Below are 26,711 nucleotides of genomic sequence, written 5' to 3'. Positions count from 1 at the left end.
GATTGATAATAATTTAATGACGTCTGTTATTTTATTTAAATTCTGGCTGGTGTGCAATGATTAACTAAATGGAAACGTGCTGGAAACAGATCTAAAAAAAAAAAAGGACCTTTCCCTGTAGGCTTTACACTGTATGTGTGTGAAAGGAACACTTTTTAAAATAAAATACTTTATGATCTATTTTTGATGTCTAATGTGATTCCTCCCCCTCCCCTTTTAATCGAAATGTGTTATGAAGTATATTATGTAGGCCTACATGTACTCTGTTCACTTGCTGGGGGCATGTGAATAGTAGTTTTTAATCTCCAAGTATATTACTCACAGACATAATAAGTTCCCATGGCAATGCATGTGAGTAGAATTCAGAGGTGAACAACTTACTCATGCTGAAAGACCTTGCATTAGACATCATGCAGGAGTTTTGAGTTGAATGATATTTCAAGGAATGCGTTGTTTTGGATCGAACTCCGAAATGAGTTAAAAATATATATACTAGTCATTGTCCTCATTAAACCTTAACAAGTTGCCAAACACGTCGGAGTACATTAACCTTTTTTCCCCTGAGAGACAGACGTGCTTGTTGAGCGAGTAGTATCACGTTTGCTGTGAAGAAAACTTGCGCGCAACGAGGAGTCGTGGTTCATGCAAGTCTGCGGAACATGTAGAGATATTTATAATGGAGGGTATAATTCAAAATGAATCAGACAAGGCTGTTGGCGAAATGAAGAGTGCTTATATCCTCAGGGGTTTTCATATGTTTGGCAAATTAACACGTTAACCGCCACATTGCCAACTATGTGGACGTACTACAGGAACGGAATTGGACCACCAAAGAAGAGAAATGGAGTAAGTTAAAATTGTCTTGATATAGAGATACCTTAGGTTTTGTTTATGTTACTATAACTGACTTGCTAGTATAAGAAATAATATCTCATGAAATCTTACAAATTGAAAGGATAAAACTAACTGGTCATTATCAACTGATTTAGTTGAGTTCTGAATTAAATGTTTTATAGGACAACATAGAGGCTGTGAACTTCCCACCCATTTGTAATGAAACATCAAAGCCTTTAAAACAGGTGAGTATGTACATTCTTGGATGGGAGAATCTTGCAGTAATTTTCACCAATAGAACAATTCCTATAGGCCTACATCTCAATGCATCCATCTTAGGACCTTAGAGAGAAAAAGCAACCCATACCTACATCTGAGAGACTTCAGCAGCTCTTCTTTTCCAACTCTCTGATAGACCATGGTCCTCTTAAAAGAACGGTCAAAGTGAAAAAGGTAGGAATATTCGTACAGAAATTTTACATTAAACAAAATTAAAACAAAAATCAAGAATTTTAGTTCTTACCTTGTTGGTGAATTCATTTATGTTTGATAGAAATCTGAGGATCGGTCAAAAGTCTCCCATGCTAAATTGAGTCCTGAAACGGAGTTTGAGATCAAGTACCATCTAAGAGTAAGTTTATGATGTCTGTTTCTCTTAAAGAGTAGGCGTAGGTTGCTAAGTATTTTATTTTCATAGTATGTGGCTTACATAATAAGTAGCTGACATAATACAACACGTCTACTTTTTGCATAGAGTAATCTTCAGCAGCGTCATTGTAAACCTCACACACTAGACTCTAATCTGGAGAAGAGGGCAGAGGATGTTCTGAGCCTGCTGCAAAATCAGACCTTCATTTTGAAGGTAAGGCTATGAGGAAACACATAATGCCTAACCATTAAGAGTACCCTAATCCTTCTAGAGAACCATTCTAGTGCTGAATGGCAATACAGCCCTAGTGTAACACATCCAATCTAATTTGATTCATACAACTAAGTCTTAGAGATATCAGAGGCAGATGTGTATAGTGTCTGCTACCATGCTTCAGGACCATGCTCTCAGCGTCCTGCTGGACCTTGGTGGACGTGAAGAACCTCCCAAGTTCCTTCAGAGTTTTCCAGCCCAGGGAGAGGAGGACGAGGAGGCGCAGGGAGGAGAGGAACCCACAGGGGGGCAGATGGTGAAATCATTGACGGAGTGTGCGACAGACTCCCAGAGCTCTCTCCCGAAGGAGTCCGTTTCTGCCTGCGCTGTCCCTGCTGCTCCTGCTCTCTCTGAAGTGGCTGGCCCAAGTCCAAAAGCTCTGACCGATTTAGATGCCACCAAGAACAAGGCTGTCACACCTTGCCCTGCCAAGCAGCGGAGGTTTATGGTTTACATCTGTGGAGGATACCGTGGTAAGGATCACCTATGCAGTGTCACTAGAGGAAAGGGAACCCCTTGGTTGTGGGGATGTCCATACTGTGGGCCGTAATTTGAATGACAATCAGAATCAGAATCAGAACTTCGGAACTCTGACATGTCAAACACATGGACCAAATAATATCTATGTACAAATATTTACGTCAATATGTATAATACATAAGCATGTGTCATGTTAGACTATGCCAATTAGGCACTTGTGTGTTCCAGAGCAGATTCAGGTCAGGGTCTATAATGTCAACGTTATTACTCGTATGTTGTTCATGCATAATTCACACCTCTTGTGTCTTTTCAGGGACACAACTAGTGGGTCATTGGGTCAATGGCTGGTCGTCACGGTATAAACATTTGTGTTACCTGCTCTGTCATAATTTCTCATCCGTGTCCCCCTTTCAGACACAGTGACAGAAAGGCAGGCTTTGCGGGAGAATGTTTATCCACGACTCTATCTGTACTGCAAGCAGCGGGGCTATGATTTCAAAATGGTGGACCTGCGCCTGGGTGTCCCTGACCCCATCACTGAGCAGAATGACTCAGTAGAGCTGCACTTGGAGACCCTGAGAGAGTGTCAAGAAACAGAGGCAGCAAACTTTTTTGTAAGTTCTAGGGGGATTTTTTTTTGTTGTTAATGACTTACAATCCTCCATCTCATTAAATATATTTGTAAACTTGTTGCATTAGGACTCCATATTTCAGGTTGGCATAACTTTTATCTCTCTTTTTAACTATATCCATCATTTTTTTTAGATACTATTCTGGTATACTATTTCAAAATGAATGATGTTACAACCTTGACCTATTTTATAAGGTTGTACCACAATTTCATTGCAAAGTAATAGGTTCCATGATAAATATCTTGAATCGCTGCCCATTAATGTCTGGGCCCCAATTGGCTTGCAGAGAAGTAGGCCAGTTGTCTGAACTGATAGATATTTATAGTTGTGTTGTCCAATTCTGATGTATTTTCTGGCAGGTGTTTGCTGGCCAGAAGCACGAGGTGCCGACCCCACCTCTCAGGATCTCCCAGCATGCATTTGAGTCCATCCTGAAGGTCGTGGAGTGCGACCGAAAGAAGCGTTCCAGGAGACGACCGCAGCTTGACGACGAGCTCTCCTCCAACTCCCAGTCCAGTGTGACTCCGAGTGACGCGGAGAGCAGCTTCGCCCAAGGCTTGAGCCACGATCAGGAGGACCTTCCCCAAGGCTCGGCTATGTTGATTAGCTCTGAAACAACGGTGTCCCAGACCTCCCTGTCCGACGGGGAGGACACGGGCCTGGCGAGGGGCTGGGTGGATTTCGACCGAGATCTGACGCTCCTGCTGGCCTGGTACAAGCTGGATGAGAATCGTGTCCCTGCAGAGTACCGGCTGCTGCCTGTGAGGTGTGTGAGGGTCTTTCAGCTCCTTTCGTTTCCAGTATATTCTATTTCACTCAAGGGACAGACATGCAGATCTGCCTCCCATTTGTACTTGCAAGTGAGCACTTGTGTACAAGTTCTCTCTTAGGAATGGCAGGCAGATATAAAAAATGTTGATTTCTCCCTTTGATTGAAATAGATACTCTCACACAGATTTCCCACCACCCAAAAGACTTTAAGCAATACTTAACCTAGATTCCATGGATAAACAGAACAAAACATTCTGTTAGTTATGAAAATGCCCTCAGAAAATAGAATCGATGGCCATGGGATTTACAGAGTGTATGCTAGTGTGTATAAATAGTATCTATTATGTAGTTAAGATTAGGCTGCCATGGCTTATTACTATGGCCTTTCCTTACAACCCCGTACAACTTGAACAGCAGCTTTGTCTGTAGTGTGACGGTTGGGCCTCATGGAGGCAGGCTACGGGATGATTTGTTTGGTTCCCATGGCTATGGCCTTAGCATTTGTATTGTTTTTGGTTATGGTGTTTGAGTGTCGTAAAAATGGTCGTCAGGATGCAGTGAGAACGTCCCACTTAAGCCAACTGTGGAGGTAGGCAACCATTCTGCAAATACAAAGGCTCCCTCTGTCTATCTTTCTCTCTCTCTCTCTCTCACACGCACACACACACACACACACAACCCGGAGCCATCTAAGTTGGTCTTAAATTACCCTGACAATCAGTCTGAATTTAATGTTCAAGATTTACCGTTGGTTTCAAATAGAGTTGAAGCAGTCCATCATGACTCCTTCCCTGAAGATGACGGCGAGGAAATAAATCCAAAATTCAGCGAGGATAGTCAGTCCTATTAAAAAAACACAACAGCAGTGACCGCAACCCATTCCTCATTTTGACGCCCGTTAATATAAAGTGATAAAATATGAATTAAGGTCGGTGCTACTGGGTGGGAGTAGACTGGAAGGAAAACACCACTTCAATTTGTTTTTCATACAAAGCCATTATTTGTGTTGAAGACTATGAATTATGGAGGGAAGTAACCACCCGGGTGAACCAGCGTCCTTATGGCCACTGATGGTATGAATTATTAAAATCACCATTACTGATGGCAGCTTTTAGGTTTAGTATCATATTGCAAGGGGCACATGTAAATCAGTTGCCAGCTCATACATTTGAAAACAGATATATGAATGTGTATCTGGCTATGTGAGACTACACACTTCCCTCAAGAATAGACCCTTTCAAGAGAGTTCCATTATCAGCATCATAGTTGGCCCCACAAGACTTCCTTTTTAACATTCCATATGTTATCTTAATGCAGAGGAAGTAGATTGGGGCCCAAATAGAACGTTCAAGCATTGTTTTTGTTTTTATTGTTGAAAGGGTCTATAATGCCTTAAGCTCAGATGACTAAGATGTACTATTTTAAGGATTTTGTCTTGAACTGTAGCTCACCTGTGATTGGTGGCTGAATCTGAGGACAGGAACAGTAACCATTGGTCGCATTTATTACACATTAACTTCCTGTCCTTCCAACTTAACTTCGTACTTAATGCCTCTGTTCTTTCTGTCCTTCCTACCGAACTTCCTACTTCCTGTCATCATCAGCACGCACCACCCTGACTTCCTGAGCCGAGACGGCCAGCGCAGGCGGAGGGGGAGGAAGGCGTGGCGCACTTCCTGTCGACAGCTCTGGGCGGTGCTGAGGCGATGCGCACCTGTGGCTCTTGGGGAGGAGGCAGCCGCTCACCTGCTCCGGACAGGTGAGTGTGTGCGCTCGGGCTCATATTGGTGTGTACATTCATGGATGTGCGTCATGTCTCTGTATGTGTAAGTGTTTATCTGAAGCCCATGACAAATTTGTGATTTGTGAGGTTTTTGTGACAGAAGATAACAAAACTAAATAAATAAAATAAAGATAAACAAATGCCACATAAACTGAGGAAAAATATCTAGATGATGATTTTGTGTGAATAGATGGTAGTAATAAATAGTCAGCATATTAAAAATCTTGCTAAACATCCAATGTACTGTATTATCAAATTTATATTAATGGTGCAAGTCTCCTCTTTCTGTTATTTGTATTCACCCTTTCTCTCTATCTTATCTCTGTCTCACATTCTTTCTCTCCCTCATTCTGTCATGGGTGGTGTGTGGTGTGCCCGGCCCCAGTGTTAGACTGGGAGGTGGAGCAGGGTCTGTCTGCGCTGAGCCCCCCTGAAGCCTTCTGCCACTGCTACAAGAGGATCATCCCCGACCTGCTGTACAACCTGTGCAGCGAGCACGCCGCCAACTACATCGACCTGCTGAAGGGCCAGGGCGAGGTCAACCCCACGCTCCACGCGGCCCACCAGAGAACCATCCAGAACATCCACAGCAAGGTAACAAGCAGAAGATGAAGGTAGGAGGGGGGGGGGGGGTTGTGGGAGGAATATATGCAGGCAGAAGTACCATTTTACATTCACTGACTCTGGGGGAAAGGATAAAAGTGGGAGGAAATTGGAAGCTGGGGCTGGTTGAGCAGGAGAGTGACAGGAGCAGACATAATGAATGGGGCGAGGGAGAATGAAATAGGAAGAAAATAATGGAGCAATTAATAGACCGAGGCAGATAGGAGGAGTGAACAGGACCTAGTCCTATTAAGCTGTAGCGGCTCATCACCCCAACCGTGATTAAATTGTCTGTATAAACGAATGGTAATCACATTATGACTCTGCCTCAGAATTCGGATATCATATTTTTTTGACAGCTGCGTCACACAAACATCTATGAGAGGAACGTGGGCTGGGGACGGAGAGGCCTGAGCCCCAAGCACAACAGATCCCACCTGTTCTACACGGAGCGCCTCTGCTCACATTTCCAACGCACAGTCACCTCCTCCCTCAACCGGTGAGAAGGCCTCATGGCCACCCCAGCAGCCTAGTTTCATTGATCTGACTGAAACATTTTTCCGGCCCCAGCAGTGGCGCGACTGGCTGGGGCACCTGCACCGTACGCCGGCGACCTGGGTTCTATTCCCGCCCCGTGGTCCTTTCCGGATCCCACCCCGACTCTCTCTCCCTCTCACTTCCTGTCAATCTCCACTATCCTATATAATTAAAGGCATAAAAAGCCCAAAAAATATATACTTTAAAAAAAAAAAACATTTTTCCCATCTTAAAGTATCAAAAGGTGCAAATGTATATTGAGAAAGAGTCATCAATAAATAATGATATTCATGTCTATTGGCTTGAAAGCTTTCCATTTTGAGGCAGGAAAACATTTTTTTCTCATTCAAAGGTTTCAGAGACAAAATGTGAATGGTAACAAAAGTTCCATGAGCTGACCTCTGCTCTGTAGAGTACTTTTCCAGTAGCCTGTGCTGACTGTCCATGCCGGACGTGTGCCTGTGATCCTGGTGTGAATTCAGTTCAGGAAATGCAGTGTTGACTGTTCTTTTTAGTGAAGTTCTTTTTAAGCACAAGTAGAAAGTGCATGTTCATATTTTCTGACTCCTCTAGATTAAAGAGGTCCAACTATCCCAGTTTGCTAATTAGGACCACACTTGAGTAATGAGAGAACAAACAAGGGCGAGAGAGCAGTGTTGCAGGCTCTTTGAACGTTATCTTCTTCCACTCTGCTTTTGTAATATACAGCAACTGACTGTTTTAATTCCATGTGTGCTTAAGGGTGATGGAATTAACCAGAGTGAAAGACTCCTTTGATGTGAGGAGGAGAGCTACCTCTAGACAACAGATGCAGGAGGAGATTCTTCGCCATATCCGACATGGTCATGCGCTGTATGTTAAATCGAACAACCTTCCACCTACCAGAACGTTCTGCCAAAAAAGGTGATTACAGGAGTTTCATACGCCCACACCTGTCATGTCTTTGCAGAGATAAGGGGCATGTTTTCAGACAGGAAGTCCTGCTGGAGATCAGAAGGGTTGTGGAGGGGGCACCACAGACCCCCGTCATAGTGCTGGGAGAACCCGGCTGGGGGAAGAGCACCACCCTCGCTAAAGTGGCTCTGCTAATGCCCAGCTGGATACCTGGGTGAGTGCGCACGCACGAACGCACACACGCTACACTTAAAGCAGAGCTGCCAACCCTCACGCATTTGATTGGTGTAAGAGCACGTGTAGCCAGTCAAATGAATGAATCTCACTCTCAATGTGAGAGTTGGCAGCTCTGTTAAAGGTTAAGTCGTCAGTTGTGTTGTTGATATTTGAACTCAAATCAAATCAAATTCCACTCCTACACTGTCAGTAATGTACACATCGCACAGTATGTGTATTTTCAGAGGTGTTCTTCTGTCTTTCTGTATCCGTGGTGTGACCGCGTCTGTCTGTTTTGCCAGTGATGTGAGGGTGCAGCTGTGCTTCGTGGGCTTGACAGCAGAGAGCAGAAATGTGCGGCTGCTGCTGCAGAGTGTGTGCACGCAGCTGGCGGAGGCCTACGGCTGTCACGCAGACATCTCAGAGGTGCTGAGACACACACACACACACACAGAGTTTAACATGAACCGCCCCCCAAGAAACTCACACTCAACAAAGGAACACATTGCATACATCCTACAGATGTAAAGCACTTGTGCACTCAGTAACCTTACACACATACTACACTCATATCTTCGTCCATTGTCACTGTGCACTGACCCCATCCTCTTCCTCCCCAGTCTCTCCCTCTTTTGGCCAGCGAGCTGCGCACATTGCTGGGCCTGGCCAGTGCGGAGCGCCCTGCGGTCCTCGTGCTGGACGGCCTGGACGAGTTGTCCGAGGAGCATCAGGCTGATGTGTCCTGGCTGTGTGGGCCCCTTCCTCTACATGTCTATGCCATTCTCTCTGCCACCACAAACTCCACTGCTGCCCTGGAACTGCAGGTATGGAGAGAGAGAGAGAGGGAGGGAGGCAGGGAGGGAGGGAGGGAGGGAGAGAGGAATGGAGGCAGGGAGGGAGGTGCATTTACCTTATTTTATTTTTTAAATGGCCTTGCTTTATTACTTTGTCATTGCATTGGCCTACACTGCACTGAAACAGTCATGCTAATAAAGCACATTTGAATTGAAAACTGGAAGAGAGGAAAAGTGGGAGAGACACAGAAAAGCTGAGTGGTTGATAGAGATAGATACAGACAGGCAAAAGTGGGAAGAAGACAGATTAATGGATAGCAATATTTATATTTAAGGAGAGGATGAAAGGTAGGGAGAATAGAAGAATAAACAGGATGTCAAGTCGAGAGAAAAGGTGATTCATGGGTTTTGAAGGAAAAGAATAAACTGTGCATCTCGTTACAGTAACAGTTGTCTATTCCTGCCTCAAACAGCAGACATGTTGATTATATACCTATGCCCTGTGCTGTGACTGCAGGCCATTTTCATGCTATTAGATTTATTGACTCGCCCTTCTCAATCCACGTCCATTACAGAAACGTTCTCATGCCCAGGTGATTTATTTGCCTCCCCTCACCCCTGAGGAGGTCTCCCAGGCCCTGGAGCTCATGCTGGAGGCAGATGGCCGGAGGCTTCAGCCCCAGCAGTGGCAGCTGCTCCAGCAGGCCTGCCTCTCCTGCCCTTCCCCTCTCTTCCTGGAGGCCGCCTGCTTCGAGACCAGGGCCTGGAGTTCTTTCTCTCCCCAGGAGAGGCTCATCCTGCCCGGGGACCTGGCGAAGCTCTACGGGGCCGTGCTCGCCCGACTAGAGCGCGAGCACGGAGAGCAGCTGGTGCGACGGGCCGCTGTGCTCGTCTCGCTCTCCCGCGCCGGCGTCACCGAGGACGAGCTCCTGGAGCTCCTGGCGCGCGACCCCCAGGTCCTCCGTGAGGTGGACGCCCCGTCCCATCAGCCCTCAACATCCTCATCCTCATCCGACAGCCTTCCCAGAGTGCCGAGCGTGCTGTGGGCGCGCCTGCGCCGGGCCTTCGGTCCTCACCTGACGGAGGTGGAGAGCGACGGCACCTGGCTCCACCGCTGGAGCCACTTGGAGTTCGGCCGCATCGTCGTGCAGCGCTACCTTCGCTCTGAGGACTGCAGGAGGGTCGTGCATGCCGACTTCGCAGACTACTACAGAGGACGCATCAGCGGGAGGCACACTGAGGTCTTCCAGCCTTTGGCCTGGGTCTTAAACGAGGGAGAGGAGCGCAGGAAGAATTACGTGTTCAACCTGCGGAAGCTCCATGGGCTGCCCTACCACCTGGTCCACTCGAGTCAGATCATGCCCCTGATGGACGAATGTATTTTCAACTACGAGTTCCTCTTGCACAAAGCGTGGGGTCTGTCTGTGCTTCACATCGAGGAGGACCTGAAAGCTGCTGTTATACCAGATAAGTAAGAGCAACGGCTTATGTTCGAGGTCCCCCAGCAGAGTTCAGCTGCTAATGTTATATTGTTGCATGTTCACGTTTTTTTTTCTCTCCATAGTTGTGCTTGGGTGTTTGACCACCTGCTTACTTGTGTATGATCACTTGTACATACAGCATTCTTTATATGTGAATATTTATCATCACCAACAACAATACCAAAAGCACATTGTCCATCTCCGTCATCCCCTTTTCTCTACACTCTCCCTTCCTCCGCACATTTCTTCATTCTCCATCTGCTCACCTCCTCCCACTAACACCCTTCCTCCTCTTTGCTGCACACCAGGGAGCTGCTGGATGTACAGGTGTTATCGCAGGTGCTGCTCCTATCCAGGGCCGTTCTCCTGCAGGACCCATGCCAGCTGGCCTCTCAGCTTTTGGGCCGTCTGGCCCAGATAGTCTCCCAAGACAAACCAGTGGCTCCAGGTACACACACCGAATTTCCACCATAGAGTTTACAAACTGGCACTGAGATTTACTTCATAAATTTGACAACATTTAATTAAAGAGCTCTAGGGTTTGGTAGATTCTATATAGATAGTATACAACTGTTAGGTCCGGTCGAATGATTTATTTATTTCTGATTGGACAAGAGGAGTTTCCAAACATTTTGAGCATTTACTGGCTGCTTTGCTTTGCTACTTATTTGCTAACTCAACTAAAGTTGGCTTTAATAATACCAAAAATATGCAAAGCTGTCATAAAGGATAAATGGTGAATATAAAACATGAAACATATTTCCTTTGCTTTCTGTCTTCAGTATTGCTTGACAATCCTCAACTAATAATGTTTATAATAATAATATTACACTTTTCCATCACCCCAGTCTTTTGGTTTGTCCCAGAAAAACATTCAGCTGCAGCATGTGAGAGAAGTCTCTTGTCCTCTGCAGTTTTGTATGTTTTAAATTTACAGCTGAGGGACCTGTTAAGAGTTTCTTCAGATTGCATCAGACTAACAAAATTGTTTTCTATGATAACCTCCAAGATGATATCTCTCACAAGGATATGGAAATCCTCTAGAGGTTGAGGTCTGACAGACTATCACACTAACTGGCATAGCTTGCCTCTAGCACAGCACTTTAACAGGTCACTGATGGCCTTAAGATCAACGTAGTGTTTCTCCACCACTTGGGTCATCATGTCTTTTGGTAATAACACCTCAAGAATTGCACTTCATATTTTCAGCACTAGTCCATGACGTACACACAGGTATTATGCTTCAGTAATGAAACATGTATTTCTCGCAAAAATTGGCTGTCATTATTGTACCAGTTTAACAATTGTGCTGAGTAGTTTAGTGACAATAACTTCAGTGCAGTCATTTAAGATGAGCATTCCTCAATTCTGGCAAAAGATGATTGATGTTTCAACTCAACAACCAATGAAAATGACACTGTTCCCTTCCATTATCTTTAAGCTAAGTATGCATGGAAATAAGGTAAAAGGTTGCATCCCACTTCATACTATGAGAATGTTTTGGAATCGTGCCACACAGCTTATGTAGAAACTTTTGCCACATTTGATCCTCATGAGTTTTAATTTTAAGGACTGAGGGTGCATGCATAGTAACTTTTTCTTACACAGTTTAAGTCAAGGGCTCACTGTATGTCATCCTCATGGTATCTGAAAACGGCAAAGTTACAAATCATATTACATAATGAAATGTTTAATGAGAGAAGGCAGATTTAGGTTTGAAAAAATATTGTGTAAATGATATGAAGTTATTACACAATACCATGATCCAAAAGACCATTTAGCTGTATAGGTAGGTGTTGGTAGGCTAACAGCAAGGCAAGAAATTCCTATCTCTGGAGAGGATGTGTTGGCAAGTTGAGTTTCTAGTGCCTAGTTAGATCCTCAGAATCAGTCAGCTCAGCAGTGGCCTCATTAAACTAAGTCAATCTGTTGCATTGGCTGAAAGAAAACATGAAGAAAAAAGAGTAATAAAACAACTGATTATCTGGGATGTTACTGTTCCCTTTGAATGAAAGAATATTGTTATCAGTGTCCATCTTTTGCACCCCTCATTATTTTCTGATACAGAGAGAGATTCATTTTAAATTGAACTATTAATGAATAAAGTAATATCTCATTTCCATACTCACAGATCATGTTGAACTAATTTCTTGTTCACTCATACCCTATGAGATCATGATTAGTACATACAATAGCTAAAACTATAACATATGTTATATAAAATGAGCTCCACCTTGAAGGAGAACTTGAATTTAGGCATCCTGAGGAAACAGCACCCTACTGTGTCTTACTCCTGTGGCAGATCCAGAGGGCCCGCAAACTCAGGAGTCTAGGTTCCTCTCTTTGATTTCTGAAGAACATAATAATGAAGTAACCATAACATATACCCTAAAACTGGGTATAGTATATATTTTGGTGTGTAGGCAGTATTGCAGTATAGTACAACACTCCATGAGCTACATGGGCTAAATTATATGATACTCTACCTTCCTGTTGAATGTTGACATCTTCAGGCGTGATGGAAACATTTTCTTCTTGGTCCTTTTCCTTATTCAGCTTGAATTGGGGGGATATGACCAATGATACCTTGATTCAAGGGCAGAATATAGCCCATTTCCAGATCCAAACTACCGAGTAAGCCCCTCCAAAACATTTAGCTAGATCTGGTGCAAATTCACATCCTGAGGACAATATCCATCACTTGCCATGCAAAAAGCTGTATCGAACTCAAACAGAATCTTCTGAATCAAGTTTTTGGAGATATCCAGCACATTATATAGAAGTCAGTCCTGCTGGGTGCAAATATCTGAGTGTAAGCTATTAACTTTATTCAAAAGTTGAATGACAAGCAACGACACCAAGGAGGCATAGTCATTGTTGGATTCTAGCATATTGGTGTAGGATTCTAGATATTGGTGTAGGATTCTAGCATATTGGTGTAGGATTCTAGCATATTGGTGTAGGATTCTAGATATTGGTGTAGGATTCTAGATATTAGTGTAGGATTCTAGATATTGGTGAGGTAACAACGTGACTCCATCACGCGGACTATTTTGTGCCGAAACATGAGGAAGCAAAATTAAGCAAGTGGTAGATGATAGTTTTAGTATCCCGTTTTTGATCCTCCAAGGTGAACTCCTTGATGTTAGAAGGCACATTTTCCTGTAACTCTGTGGATAGTATCATCACCATGACTTCTTTGGTCATCACTTGTGTGAACTTGTCATTCACTGTGCTTCTGATCACCTGATGACTTTGAGGTCTCTAGGTTATGCTGTGAAAGTTGTTGGCTCTCAAAAGACGCTGAGGAGAATAAACATGACAGGACGAGTCGCTTCACAGTCTCCTGTACATAACCGTAAATAAACTCAGATGGAATTTCATTCTGTAGGCCTACCTCAACACTTTTACCAACAGGAACAGAAATAGTCTGGACTCTGGAGGCCATGACACCCTCTTAGGATGTTTTTTATTTGACCTGCAATGGGAGTGTTCCTGTATTTTTGCTGTAGAGATAAATTCCTCAATTTTATTTAGTGATGGGAACACATTGTTCTCAATTTAAGATTGATCTACCACATCAGTGATGGTTTAATTTACACATACAGGAGTCAAGAACTCCTCAATAGAGTCTTCAATATTAACAGCTGTACATGTAAATGTGGGAAAATCCTTCCAAAGGGCACTTGAGGGGCACATGGAGTTTGGCTTAGTCATCTATTTCTGAGGTGGCTGAGGTAGGCTAGTTGTTAATTTTCACATTCACGACATAGCACAAACACATATAGACCTAACACATTTAAAAACAATACAAGTAAAAACGGTTTTGTGTGGCAGGGCACCTTGCCATAATTTTCATTTAACAGTGCCCTATCAAAGCTAAGCTTTATGTGAGAAGTTGAAACAACCACATCAAAACCGCTAATGGGTCATTCCACGTCAATTCAACCAGGGCCCACGCACTTAGGTCTCAAAAAATTCTGAAAAAATTACCAGGTGTACCTATGTTACCCAGGAGACACACTGTAAAATGACTCTTATGTAAGATCAATACTTTCCAAGATACAGCCAGTTTTACAGGGGGAGGCGGGTGTCGATTTTGTTCGCCCTCTTTTTTTTGTCAAAGCTCACAAGCCCACAGCGCAAGAACTAAACCATGTAGGAGGCTCAAATTTTGCATGCTGGTACATAAATAGGAATAGTATGTAGCAAAATCGTCACGTTTGGTCTGGATAATCCTGCATGGCCATAGCTGTCCCTCAAAGTTGATACAAATTTTATTGGAGTTTTTGGCTGGACTCTGTTTAAGCCTTCAGAAGACATATTTGTACTCAACATAGGCTCTTGATTTATTTTCCTTACTGAGATAAGTAGAAACACTCTCACAAAAACAATGAACAGAAAACAAATTCCTTCAGGGTCTGAACAGCAGACTTTACAAGTCTAAAAAAACATTTTGGTTCTCATTTTCAGAGCACCCAAACACCTTGTGGGAATATACAAAGATTTGTAAAATATTTTTTTCTTTATTCTCCATGATCTTTTCTTTTTTAAAACACCAATTTGACTTGTCTTATGCAAATCTTTCTTTTTCACTTTCCACCCTGAACATGGGCAAAATGCACCATTGACATCAATATGTTTTGTATAGAGCTACCACAGGTTACTCTATACAACCACAGGTGGCAGTGTGGTGACTACAGTAAAACATATTGAGCTGGTAAAACATATTGAGCGGTTCAATGGGGCATTTTGCCCATGTTCAGGGTGGAAAATAAAAAAGAAAGATTTGCATAAGACAAGTCAAATTGGTGTTTTCAAAAAGAAGGGATCATGGAGAATAAAGAAAAACATATTTAAAAAATCTTTGTATATTCCCACAAGGTGTTTGGGTGCTCTGAAAATGATAACCAAAATGATTTTTCAGACTTGTGAGGTCTGCTGTTCAGACCCTGAAGGGATTTGTTTTCTGTTCATTGCTTTTTGTGAGAGTGTTTCTACTTATCTCAGTAAGGAAAATAAATCAAGAGCCTATGTTGAGTACAAATATGTCTTCTGAAGGCTTAAACAGAGCCCAGCCAAAAACTCCAATAAAATTTGTATCAACTTTGAGGGACAGCTATGACCATGCAGAATTATCCAGACCAAACGTGACGATTTTGCTACATACTATTCCTATGTATGTACCAGCATGCAAAATTTGAGCCTCCTACATGGTTTAGTTCTTGCGCTGTGGGCTTGTGAACTTTGACAAAAAAAAGAGGCCGAACAAAATCGACACCCCCCTCCCCCTGTAAAACTGGCTATATCTTGGAAAGTATTGATCTTACATAAGAGTAATTTTACAGTGTGTCTCCTGGGTAACATAGGTACACCTGGTAATGTTTTTAGATTTTTTTGAGACCTAAGTGCGTGGGCCCTGGTTGAACTGACGTGGAATGACCCTAATAGGGTTTGTCTATGTAGTCCAGTGTTGGCAGTGTTTTTTGCTGGGCCCAGAGGCTAACATATTTTAGATGTATATAAGGCAGTATATAAGGCAATTAACTGTCGGGGTGTTATTTTTACAATTTCCCGAAACCACGTCTGGAAATAAGGCTAGATAGATAGCGTCTGCCTGTTCCCTTCCTTTGACTTGCTCTGGACTGTTTGCCAAATAAGGCAGGCTAGTTTAACGTTAGCTAATTTGTTAGCTTCAACAAATGACTCGGTAAAATAGCACAAATGATTTCTCTCTAAAGTGTAATCAGATTAACCAGCATTTTTGCTCCCTCAGGGGATCCATACAAATTCACCTACCTGCACAGCCTGCTTGCCCAGTGCCAGCGCTCCTCTCTGCCTACTCTGGTGCCCTCCTTCACCTGCCTGCTGCCCCCTGGTGGTTTGGTGTACACCCTGATTACTGGTAAGCCATCCTACAGTAGGCCTAGCTAGTTTGCTACCACTACACATCCTTTAATGAACAACAAAGAAAGACTTTCCAAGTGGGACATTTTTACATGGCTTTGAAAATTAAACTCTTCAGCACTATACTCTATACCAGTGTTTCTCAAACTTTTTCAGACGAAGGTCCACTTAACCAAAAAAAAAAAAAAAAAAAACACACGGACAACCTAGCTAAAACAAAAAGATTGTACTACAACGGTATATTAGCCATTAGGTCTACTCACTGAACCACCTTGCTTATTGTTTTAGCACTTTGCTTATTGTGTCAGAGGATTCATATGATTTAAATTGGCATATCTTACATAGACAGTGTTGCAGAACTGTTTGGATACAAGTTGGTTCAATATTGCAAACAACTCATCTATATTATATTTTACCACGTCTGCTCACAGACCATTTGGGATAGCTTGCGGACCACACACTGAGAAACACTGCCCTATACTGTAGAGAGCTGATGTGCCGCCCATGTTTCTCATCATAGGTCACACAACTCCAGTTACTGCCATTGCGGGAGGTCAACATGGCTCTATCGTGGTCACATGTTCCAGTGAAGGGTCATTGAGGCTGTGGGACCTGGAGCTGGACAGTGTGGTGCAGATGCCAACTGGGGACGAGAATCTTTTAGTGGCAGACTCCCTGACTCTGTGCTTGAGCGATCGCCTGGTGGCCATCACCAAAGGGCACTGCCTCCAGGTCAGAGAGCTGTCTTCTGGGAAGGTGCTGTACTCCGAGAGCGAGTCTTTGGATGTTCCCGTGGTTACCTGCGCATCTGAGGGAAAGCTGCTGGTGGTCTTCTATGACGGGAGTCAAATGGTGAAGGTGAGTGTGTGTTTACATTCACATTCTTCCTTTCTTCTCCCTGTCATCTCCTACACTAAGAGTTCTTTTGATATCCTCTGTCTTTACACCTCTCCTCATAAGTATTGTTCTAATCTTTCCTTCCTCATTCTTTTCACCCTCCTTTCCTTCTCTTTCTCCTCTATTCGTTTCCCTTTCTGCATGTTGTCGTTCTCCACTACCTCTTTTGTGTCATTTCTGTCTCTTCTCTCTCTCTTTCTTGTGCATTCATCCCTTTAGTTATCTTCCCCTGGCTTTCCGTCGCTCTGAATCCTCTACTATTCACTGATCTAGGACATAGCATGATATTCACATACAATTCTTCCATAGATTGCCTTTCATAAAAGCAGCACACAAATGATCTCAAGTTGACAGCATACATTGTCTGTTTACACAGCATTTCAAAATACATTATATGTTTTGTGTTTTCTAATCTTTTTTATGGCTGTTGTTATCTCTATGCACTCTGCTCTTCTATCATTCTCCTCTTTGTTCCCTCTCTTCTATCTTTCTCCTCTTTGTTCCCTCTCTTCTATCATTCTCCTCTTTATTCCCTCTCTTCTATCATTCTCCTCTTTATTCCTTATTCCCTCTCTTCTATCATTCTCCTCTTTATCCCCTCTCTTCTATCTTTCTCCTCTTTATTCCTTATTCCCTCTCTTCTATCTTTCTCCTCTTTGTTCCCTCTCTTCTATCATTCTCCTCTTTATTCCCTCTCTTCTATCATTCTCCTCTTTATTCCCTCTCTTCTATCATTCTCCTCTTTATTTCCTCTCTCAGGCATTTGACCTGACGGCCTCCTGTAAGCTCTTGTGTCGCACCAGCATCGCCCTGGAGTCCGATCCTATCCACAAAGACCGGTCCATCCTGGTGTCCCGCAATTCGGTCAAAGACAATGTGCTGTTTGCCTACAGGTCAGCAAGCAACAACAACACAAACAAACAAAACCATCGAGCGTGATCAGGTTTCCAACCTTACACCTGAGGCTCCTGTGAGCACGCTTAGATATTCTGATATCAGCTCTGAGGACGGTTTAAAGTTCCCTCAGGATTCCATGATGACGTGTGTGTGTGTGTGTGTGTGTGTGTGTGTGTGTGTGTGTGTGTGTAGTTGTGTAGTTTGGTGTAGTTGTTACATGAACTATATTTGCCATCAGTGATCAGCCTTGAATGTCACACAGTTAGACTTTGAATACCTCTAATGAAATCTCAATAGGAGCCATTCTTTTAACACTCTGCCGCTACAACATGGGACCACTGACAGGCAGACAGGTCATTAATCATTACCACGGCTCTTTCATCATGGACATCAAAAGGCTTTCGCTCTTAATTAATATCACCTATCCAACAGTCACTCAGGTGTAAAAGCACGCCTGTGTGAAGTTCCTGGGACCGAGTCAGTGCCTGGAAATGATGTAAGAAAGATCTGTTGAATAATTGACTGAGACGACCGTCTCCAGTAACAGTGTGAGTAATGCGTCCCTCGGCCCTGTATAGTTTCCACACCCGTGCCGCCGTCAAACGCTTGACAGTAATAGCAGTCTCAATAGCAGTCGTTCATACTCCGGAGGTTATATCTGAAAGCGCTTTCTGATGGTATCTGCCAGAAAGAGGGATAAAGCTTTTTGCTCTTTTCTTCCCCTGCCGGAATTCATCTTTATCTTATTTCATGAGCCGATTAGAATCTGGGATTAGCGGTTTCCCAGTGTAAATGGATTGAAATCCGGTCATTGTGTGTGAAATGATGGATATATCAGACTCATAGGGTACTTAATTAAAAACTGCCAGTTTGCCCTTTGTAATGTTCTGTGAGCCTAATAAAGAAAATACCATATTGGATGTACTTGGTGTGGTCACACAAATGACCCATTGATATGTGGATTTTTTAAAAAACATAAAGCATATTTTCAATGAGTCAACAAGCTGTTGCAAGGATCATTGGGCAGCTGTTGTACAACTTAGATCAAATTATTTCTATCTTATTTTTTTCTACCATAAAAACATAGCCCACTTTGTAGTTAAACTTTTGTGCTTGGAGTTATAAATGGGCTGAAATGTAACAGCTTGTGAACTGTGTTTGAACTACACTGGGTCTTTGAACGGCCCCTGTTTATTGACTTCCTTGGTTGGACTCTGTGGCAACAGACTGCCCATGATGGGCCCTTAATGGCCTTGGCCACAGTGGCAGCAAATCACTGGTGGCTTTTTAAAAGGTCTTCATTCTCAGTTACTGACTGTGTGACTGTGGTTTCCCCCTCCTCAGCACCCCATATTCAGCTCGATTTGGCACTTCGGCTTTTTCATTGCCTTCTGTCATGTTGTTTTTGTCATTTCATTGATTGCATCTTTCTTTTTCTCCCTTGACCTCATACACACATGCACACACACACACGCACGCACGCACACACGCACACACACACACACACACGCACACACGCACACACGTACACACACACACACACACGCACACACGCACACACACACAGAAGTGGTAGGGAGGCCGCCGTGCTCAGTGCCCGAGGAGGATCTGTTGTGGCTACATTGAAAGCCCAGCATCCATCTGCTACCATACAGGCAGTGGAAATGACCCCTCACTATCTACTGGTCTTCTGCAGGTAATCACTTCTCCCTTACTTACTAATCTCTACAGTTTCCTCCCCCATTGACTCATTCTGCCGATTAAACATTAAATTCACCTCGTTATACAGTTGCTCAGCACATTTGGTTCTGAGTTAAAAAAACTGTAGTTAAGAACTGGGTGTGTATTGATTAACCAATCAATGCATTCTGCCTCTATAACTGCCTTTGCTTCAGATATGCAACCTATCTAGCATCAGAGGGGATAGATATTAAAGTTTAATTCTATAACGGATAGTTCCGGTCTTTGAATGTGATTGGCTAAGCTGTGTTTGAAGCTGTTTTTTCTCTTAAATGTCTGGTCTCGGCCTCTGTCCTTAGCTACCCGTATAAAAGCCAGGGTGATATCATCCACATCGAGCTCTTCAGCACGACCACCTTCCAGTATCAGCGCTCCATCCTGGGTTGTGGTCAGGACCTCGTTTCCCAGCTAACTGTCACCAGGGCTGGATCCCACGTTGTGGCCTTTTGCCCCTCTGCTCGCAGTGGCACCACTGACATCATCGTCTGGAACCTCGAGACGGAGGACCACAAGCACCTTGCACGCTTTCCAGGATTGATCGCTCAGGGTCAGTGTGGCCATACTGCCGAGAGAGACTCATACTGCCCTACAAAGTCAAAATGCAGTAACTACGCAAACCATTAAACTGAGAGAAAACTTGTTTTACAATGTCCAGTCAAATATGTTGTAGGTACAAGTAGATTGCTGGTAATATATTAATGTAATGGGTACTTAGGTGGACTTCTTTATTGATAGGAGACTTTGACACAAGACAGAACAGATGTCACAAAACCTATTTTGAGTCTTCACTCAATTTTGACCAAATGCATACAGTAGTTACTATGGTTTGCCTTTGAACGTCAGCATAAGCAGGGAACACACAAGAATGTTATACTCAATGCAGGTGTTTCATATACTTTGCTAAGATACTGTAAATACGTTGCTGAGATTTTTTTTCGTTCTGAAGGGATGTGTTTTGACCTGCGGTTCTGCCTGGGGTTCTGCCGAGGTGAAAGGTTCCTGAGGCTGTGGAACCTTGTCTCTCGGCTCAACGACCAGAGCCTCACCTACAACAGTCACCGAGTGAGGAGAGATGGCACCAAGGAGGTCATCCCTATGGGCAAGGTCCCCAGGTGCATAACGAGGAACACAGTTATCCACACAAGCATCCATAGGATACATCACTGATGATAGAATTAAGTTCCATCGTTCGAGACGTTTTAATAGAAACCAATATGATTCAGCTAGGCTTCAACAGGGTGACTTAATACATCAATGGAGAGGTTAACATGGGCAGAACTCTTCCAACTGGGTTTCAGGTAGAAGTATTATTCATTAGCTTTGAGCTCACACATACTGTATATTTATGAGGATGTACTTGAAACCTCAAAGACATCAGTGCTGACACTGTCCTAATCTTCAGCCATCTCCCTCTGAAAATATGCACTTGAGAGTATGAATCCATGTTACAAGGTTAAAAAGACCCAAATCCCTAAATCCCATTTCACCTTTGTTTCCCTGCATTGTGCATATCGTTGTCCTGTCCTGTCAGGTACGTGTTGTGCAGGAGCATGCGTCCCGGCACCATACGGGTATGGAACGTCGCACGTCCTCGGTTGGCAGGGCACCCAGTGAGGGTGGAGCACGGCCTGTTCACTAACACAGATGTGGCGTTGGCACGCGACCTCAAACTCTACATCCTGACGGGCAGGGGAACCTCCAGCTTCACAGAATCAGCCACTCCTGTCTACCAGGTTCAGCTGCCTTCATCTTCATCATCTTCTTCCCTCACTAACCACCCTCATAGTGTTTTTATGAAATGTCTTTTGTTGTCATTTGTTCCACTGGGCTTTTTAAACATGCTGCTTAAATCACTGAGGATCCAACGGTTGCTTAATGTTGAGTCCCACATGTGTAACACATGAGAATATAAAGCCCCTCGGCTATCTCAGTCAAGTGTTTAATCAAAAGCACCTGTCTTGAAACTCATAGCCTGTGACCTGGAACTACAGCTTCCTTCTCCAATACCATATTCCTGAGGGCTGCATTTTAGATTCATATGGTGGTCTCCTAGAATTGTTTATTTACTGATGTCTCCCTACTATCTTTTAATATTAAAATCTACTGTGTGTGTGTGTGTGTGTGTGTGTGTGTGTGTGTGTGTGTTCTAGACATTGTTGGTGTATGACCTGCTGAAAAGGAGCTATATAAAAAAACAGACGGGGCTCTTCGTAGTGCCTTGCCCACAGAATGACTACACCATGCTGAAAGACCAAGTTCTCTTGGGCCTCTCGGAGACCAGGTAAGAGCCTGTCACAGTGCCACCTGCCATCAGGTCAAACTAACGACACAGGTAAATGAAGAAGGATTAAAATTAGTGCTGATGATGAGTTGTTGTGACCCGCACACTCAGGCATCCTGTAACAGACGCGCCTGCAAATGCAGGCGTCTCAAGTCAGCCGCGTCTGTAAGCCAACACCCAGTGTGTGATTACCCCAGAGACTTTAATGAGACTGTGGTCAGGGCCCGGCCATCTCATCCATTATAGCTGATATCTTTGCACCCGTCCTCTGATAACACACTCGTTTGTATGTGTTGATGGAATGGAACTGTTTCCCCAGCGCCCTTACAATTGTAAACATAGTGTTGGATACACACATACAGCACCATTCAAAAGCCATGTACTGTCAGACTCATTCATACAGTATATGCATTTGTATATGGAGACGGTGGCATAGCATCTCCTGTGTCGCTCATAGGGACCATCTCATTTTGTGGGATCTGGACTCTGGATACATCAAAGGTCGGATCAAGCCGTCTCACAAAGAATCTCTGCTGTCCAACACACCAGTGAGAGACAGGAAATCCCAGATCATCCCAGTTAAAGATCACAAAGGTACACAAGGAATAATTTAAACAGAGTGTTCTATTTCTTTTGTAGCAGAGAGAGTTTTAGGAATGACCTTTGGGAATGAATACATCTTCTATCTACACTGTCATATTTTGTATGTGTAGAATTCACAAATTTCCCTCACGGGATCAAAAGACAATATGTACTATACTTCAGTGAGTGTGCTCTTTGTACACATCTCAGTATTCCAGCTGGTGATGCCCTGGGACCGGCGCATGGAGACGCACACGGCAAAGAGGAGGCGCTTGGAGAGGGAGGCGCAGAGGGAGAAGGAGGAGCAGTGGCGTCTGGACCAGGAGAAATTCAACGCCGTGGACCGGTACCTCCTCAGTGGAGACGAACAGGCACGGGCCATTTATGAGAAAGAGACACTGTGTTTGGCCTGGTTTGTGCTTGTGTAGGGCTGTTTTAATTAGCGTTGCCGTGTGGAGGATACTTCATACTTCATGCTACTACAGCCTCAATCAGTAGCCCCTATGTGGGAGCTGTTGCAGCTGTTGGGAAGTGGTTGTAAGAGAGGGTGAGGAAACCAGGGTTGTGCAAAATTCGAATTGCAATTCTGCTTCCTGTTTCCTACCTCAATTGAAATGCAAGTGAAATTCAAGAATTGAATTGGAATTTAAGAGCCAGTTTCAATTCAATTCTGGAATTTTGCACAAGCCTGGAGGAAACGTCAGAGACAAGTGAATTAGTCAGATCTTGTATATCTTCTCCCTCTCTCTCTCTAGCTCTCTTTCTGTCTGTCTCTCTCTCTCTCTACCTCTTTTTCTGTCTCTCTCTCTAGGTAGTGGTGTGCTCGTACTTTGCTCACCATCTGAGTGTGTTCTGTATGAGCACCCTGGATCACATGCACACCCTGGAGGACCGCTCCTCTCTGCTGAACCTCCAGACAGCTGCTCTCACACACACCGGCGGGCACCTGGTGATCAGCAACTACAGCGAGGCGCAGCACACCCCCTACCTCACCCTCTGGGACCTGAAGAGAGGCATGGTGGGTAATGTAGTTTATTAAGTGGTTTTGAGTGGATTATTTTCACTCAGTTGAACATGGGAGCAGTTGACATGGGATAAATGTATGTGGTATTTGTAACTATGCATACTTAGCCATTGTTTTACTGTGCACAGATACGGTTGTGTGAAGTGTGTTTGCTTATCTGGTTACCCTCCATTTATTTTGTGGCAGGTGCGTAAGCGATTGAAAAATGAGCCTGGAGTCTGTTGTGTTGCCATGACTAACGATGCCAGCCGAGTTGCATTTGGCATTGCTGCAATAAATAAGTATGCCACATAAAAGAGTTGATTGTTAAATTACTAAAATCATTAAAGTCGTTACACACACACACACACACACACACACACACACACACACACACACACACACACACTTCCATAATTAATTTGGATACTTTCCATTGTAAATTAAACTTATAATCACAAAGTTTGCACAAAGAAATATCAATTTAGAAAAGGATTTTAATGACCAAAGTGAATCATTCATTCTTTAGTTGTATACTGCCCCCAACAGTTCCATAAGCGCATTGCACTAACAGGTTAAATGTAATAAATTAAGTAATAGTTCATTTGTTGCACATCCTAACACACATGATCCTTTTTCTCATCGTCAGAATTAAGGTATGGGATCCATTCAAAAGGAAGCACAAAACCATTTCTGGCTATGGGAGTCTACAATTTGGGGTGGTGAACCAGCTTTTCCTTGTGGAAGAAGGAGCTAAAGCTATTCTACTGGCTGGTAAGCATAATATTCCTGCTTAGATAACCGAATGATAACCGTCCGTGGTCAGGTCTTTTAGACTTTATATGGCCTTCAGAAAAATGTGATGGAAGAAAAGCATTAAAAACCACTGAGCACTGTCACTGAATGCCTGTTGCTGTTGTCGTAGAGTTACCATGACAATAATAATAATCAGTACAATGAGTTACCATGTGACTGACAGGTGTGTCTTCCAGGTGAGCTGAGCATGTGGGACCTGAACGCGGGGACAGTCCTGTCGGTCTTCACGCCTGACTCCACCATCCAGTGCGTGTCTCTCCTGGGTGACGCCAACAACACCATTTTGCTCGGCTTCAGCGACGACCCCACCCTCATCACTGTGAGGCTGAGCAACACGGGGGTCGTCAAGGCCACACCTTGTGCCCGGCGGGAGGACCTGTTCGGCGAGTCCAGCAGCAGTGAGGATGAGCAGAGTGGACATTAACAGGCCAACATCTCTGTTCATTGTGGGATGAAGAGAGAATTAGTTAGGGTTGATATGGAAAGCAATTGGAGTGAGATGTCTGTTATATCACATATATGTCCTCTTTAATACATGATTAGAATCACAGTGAAACTTACCATAATTGGGGAGACACCAGAATAAGGGTAATGGCTTTGAGCAAATATTTATTTTCAACAAAATACCTTCCTATGAATGATGTCACATGAATCAAATAAATGTAATTTATTATTATATATTGTAATTTAGGCATTATACAATGATGTATTATTTTCACGTTGTCAGATTCTGTATATAATATCCACAAGTATGACATATAAAGCCTTGAAGATATCACACATTAAAGCATGGTATATAACATATTATGTTTATTGATATGTATATAGTAGTTATTTACATGATGATGCAAGGTTATCTTCTAACTAATCAGCTGTTGATCTAAGGGATTTTCAGAGATTTCATAGGCTACTCCATTTTATAAATAGACATGTGGAGAAATGTGAAATGTCAGAAAAGCTCTATTAATTGGTGATAAAGTCATAAAATCATTCTGTAGGCTACCTCAAAAAATGAGATATACCTATTGTGCAATGCACACACTACAAAACAGTAAAATATACCTAACACTGGCTGCGCTACTTAAGCGCATCGTTGATGTTGTAAACACACGTCACAAATCCTGTTTTTCGTCGCTCATTTTTTACGTCATCCACGACCTGAGAGTACAAAACAGGGGGAGCTGTCCAGGGGAAGAAGGTAACTTAAATTGTTAATTTTTCCCCCATTTGTTTTCAACAACCCATTTGAAGTTTGGAAAGTGGTAGTTTCAGTCTATTTGTACATGCGAACTAAATGTAATGACACTCGGGTAACCTCTGAATTAAATTAGGGGAAAAGGCAGCTCAGCTCAACTGGGGCTAGCTAGCTCAGACAGACCGTTCGTTTTGTAAACTCCTCAACTTCATGCAAAGTCTGTTTGAGTAAACCTAATGTTATATATAGTTGTAATATAAGCTAGGTAACTGTTGCACAACATCATGGTTCAAGGTACAAAACAAATCCCTAAAATTAACCAAACCTGTCATAGAAGGTAGCTCAATTACCAAACGTTGTCAGTGATGTAACTATCTCATGAGAGCTCTGACAAGCACGTCAGCTTTTGAACTTTGCTTTACTACTGTGGGTTTGCCAACGACCATAATGCGAGTGTCAGGTAGGCTCTGTTAATGGGTCTGATGTTAGTTTAAGATTTAGAGTAGAGATCACCTTTCATGGGACAAAACAGCATCTTAGCATAGCTGTTTCAATGCAGTTGCAGCACTAGTTATCTAGCCTGATCTGAGACCATTATTTTTGATTTGCCAAACGCTTTTACAGTATAAGGCCTCTACAGCATAGCCATAGACCTAACTGATCAATGATGCTTCAACGTTAAAGCCAAAGCCTAAACCTTTTTCAAGACTTTCTACCGTCTAGGGGTGGGGGTAATAAAATGTCAATCCACATATTTTTAACACGTTATATGCTGAAGACTCTGAACTGTTTTCCCCCCTCTGATTTTAGATAGAAGCCATAATCAAGTGCCTTGAAGAAGATGAGTGTGCCAAGCTACTCGGAGGATAAATTCATATTGACTGATGGTAATAAGGATGACGACATTCCAGATTTGCCCCATGGGCCCTTGGATATATACAGGAGAAAGGCCTCCTTCAACTGGAAAGATATGGCCAGGTTCATCGATGGTGAAGAGATCCTGGCATTCAAGGTAATGCGCTTATTACTGTATAATGACTGCGCATATAGTGTTGTTTGATTTCTGAAGTTATGAGGTCTTAATTACTGAATTTGATCTTGAAATGTATCTTTCGCCCATGCATGAAATGTATAGTTTATATGCATCATCAACATTGTGTAGTGTAATTTCAGATGTTTCAGTAACATAGTTTTACTTGTGTAATTTCAAAACTTAAATTAACTTTTAAAAGGATTTATTTTGTCTGGTGGGATAGCCTATCTTCTTGCTTGGAAGTCTACTTAATCAAGCGTAATGGAGACCGTTGTGTCTAATATGACAAAACACACTGCAAGAGTTTTAGACCTGCAGCGCTGGTTAGATATCATAATGCAAACCTCTGTTATTCAAATCTGTTAATCAACATAGTTAAGAACATCCATCAGTTCTGTGTCATTAGGTCAGCC

General features: G+C 43.2%; 2 protein-coding genes and 1 long non-coding RNA gene across 3 annotated transcripts in view; 2 read left to right on the top strand and 1 right to left on the bottom strand.

Annotated features, from left to right (window-relative positions):
• Window positions 1-1,871: 1,871 nt before the first annotated feature.
• On the top strand, window positions 1,872-24,811 carry LOC121690208 (NACHT and WD repeat domain-containing protein 2-like). The gene is made up of 26 exons (XM_042070636.1): window positions 1,872-2,229; window positions 2,651-2,850; window positions 3,228-3,634; window positions 5,244-5,398; window positions 5,808-6,016; window positions 6,385-6,524; window positions 7,304-7,414; window positions 7,512-7,670; window positions 7,975-8,098; window positions 8,293-8,496; window positions 9,042-9,937; window positions 10,256-10,395; window positions 15,724-15,852; window positions 16,375-16,712; window positions 17,511-17,644; window positions 19,216-19,344; window positions 19,688-19,935; window positions 20,335-20,500; window positions 20,920-21,121; window positions 21,539-21,669; window positions 22,127-22,263; window positions 22,462-22,622; window positions 23,063-23,269; window positions 23,462-23,556; window positions 23,904-24,028; window positions 24,247-24,811. The coding sequence occupies exons 1-26, from the start codon at window positions 1,872-1,874 to the stop codon at window positions 24,492-24,494; spliced, it is 5,553 nt and encodes a 1,850-aa protein (XP_041926570.1). The 3' UTR covers window positions 24,495-24,811.
• Window positions 11,734-12,758, bottom strand: LOC121690494. The gene is made up of 3 exons (XR_006025092.1): window positions 12,434-12,758; window positions 12,181-12,297; window positions 11,734-11,885 (listed from the first exon to the last, which is right to left on the bottom strand). It is a non-coding gene; the product is annotated as an uncharacterized LOC121690494 (long non-coding RNA).
• A 369-nt stretch (window positions 24,812-25,180) lies between the features above and the next one.
• Window positions 25,181-26,711, top strand: part of acox3 (acyl-CoA oxidase 3, pristanoyl) — a 22,896-nt gene continuing 21,365 nt past the window's right edge. The window contains exons 1-2 of the mRNA XM_042070377.1: window positions 25,181-25,268; window positions 26,076-26,277. Of these exons, the coding sequence (XP_041926311.1) occupies window positions 26,107-26,277 (171 nt within the window). The 5' untranslated portion in view covers window positions 25,181-25,268; window positions 26,076-26,106. The remainder of the gene's footprint in view (window positions 25,269-26,075; window positions 26,278-26,711) is intronic.

The sequence above is a fragment of the Alosa sapidissima genome, chromosome 18, assembly GCF_018492685.1.
Source record: "Alosa sapidissima isolate fAloSap1 chromosome 18, fAloSap1.pri, whole genome shotgun sequence".
Classification (NCBI taxonomy): Eukaryota; Metazoa; Chordata; class Actinopteri; order Clupeiformes; family Clupeidae; genus Alosa; species Alosa sapidissima.
The sequence above is the reverse complement of the archived record's forward strand: the minus strand, read 5'-3'. Positions and strand labels throughout refer to the sequence as shown.

Bases quoted from the DNA above. Each gene is read 5' to 3' on its own strand.
- LOC121690208 (XM_042070636.1), top strand. From the start codon at position 1,872: ATGCTTCAGGACCATGCTCTCAGCGTCCTGCTGGACCTTGGTGGACGT. The intron at 2,230-2,650 runs GTAAGGATCACC...TCCCCCTTTCAG, and splicing joins CATCTGTGGAGGATACCGTG to ACACAGTGACAGAAAGGCAG. The intron at 7,415-7,511 runs GTATGTTAAATC...ATGTCTTTGCAG, and splicing joins ATCCGACATGGTCATGCGCT to AGATAAGGGGCATGTTTTCA.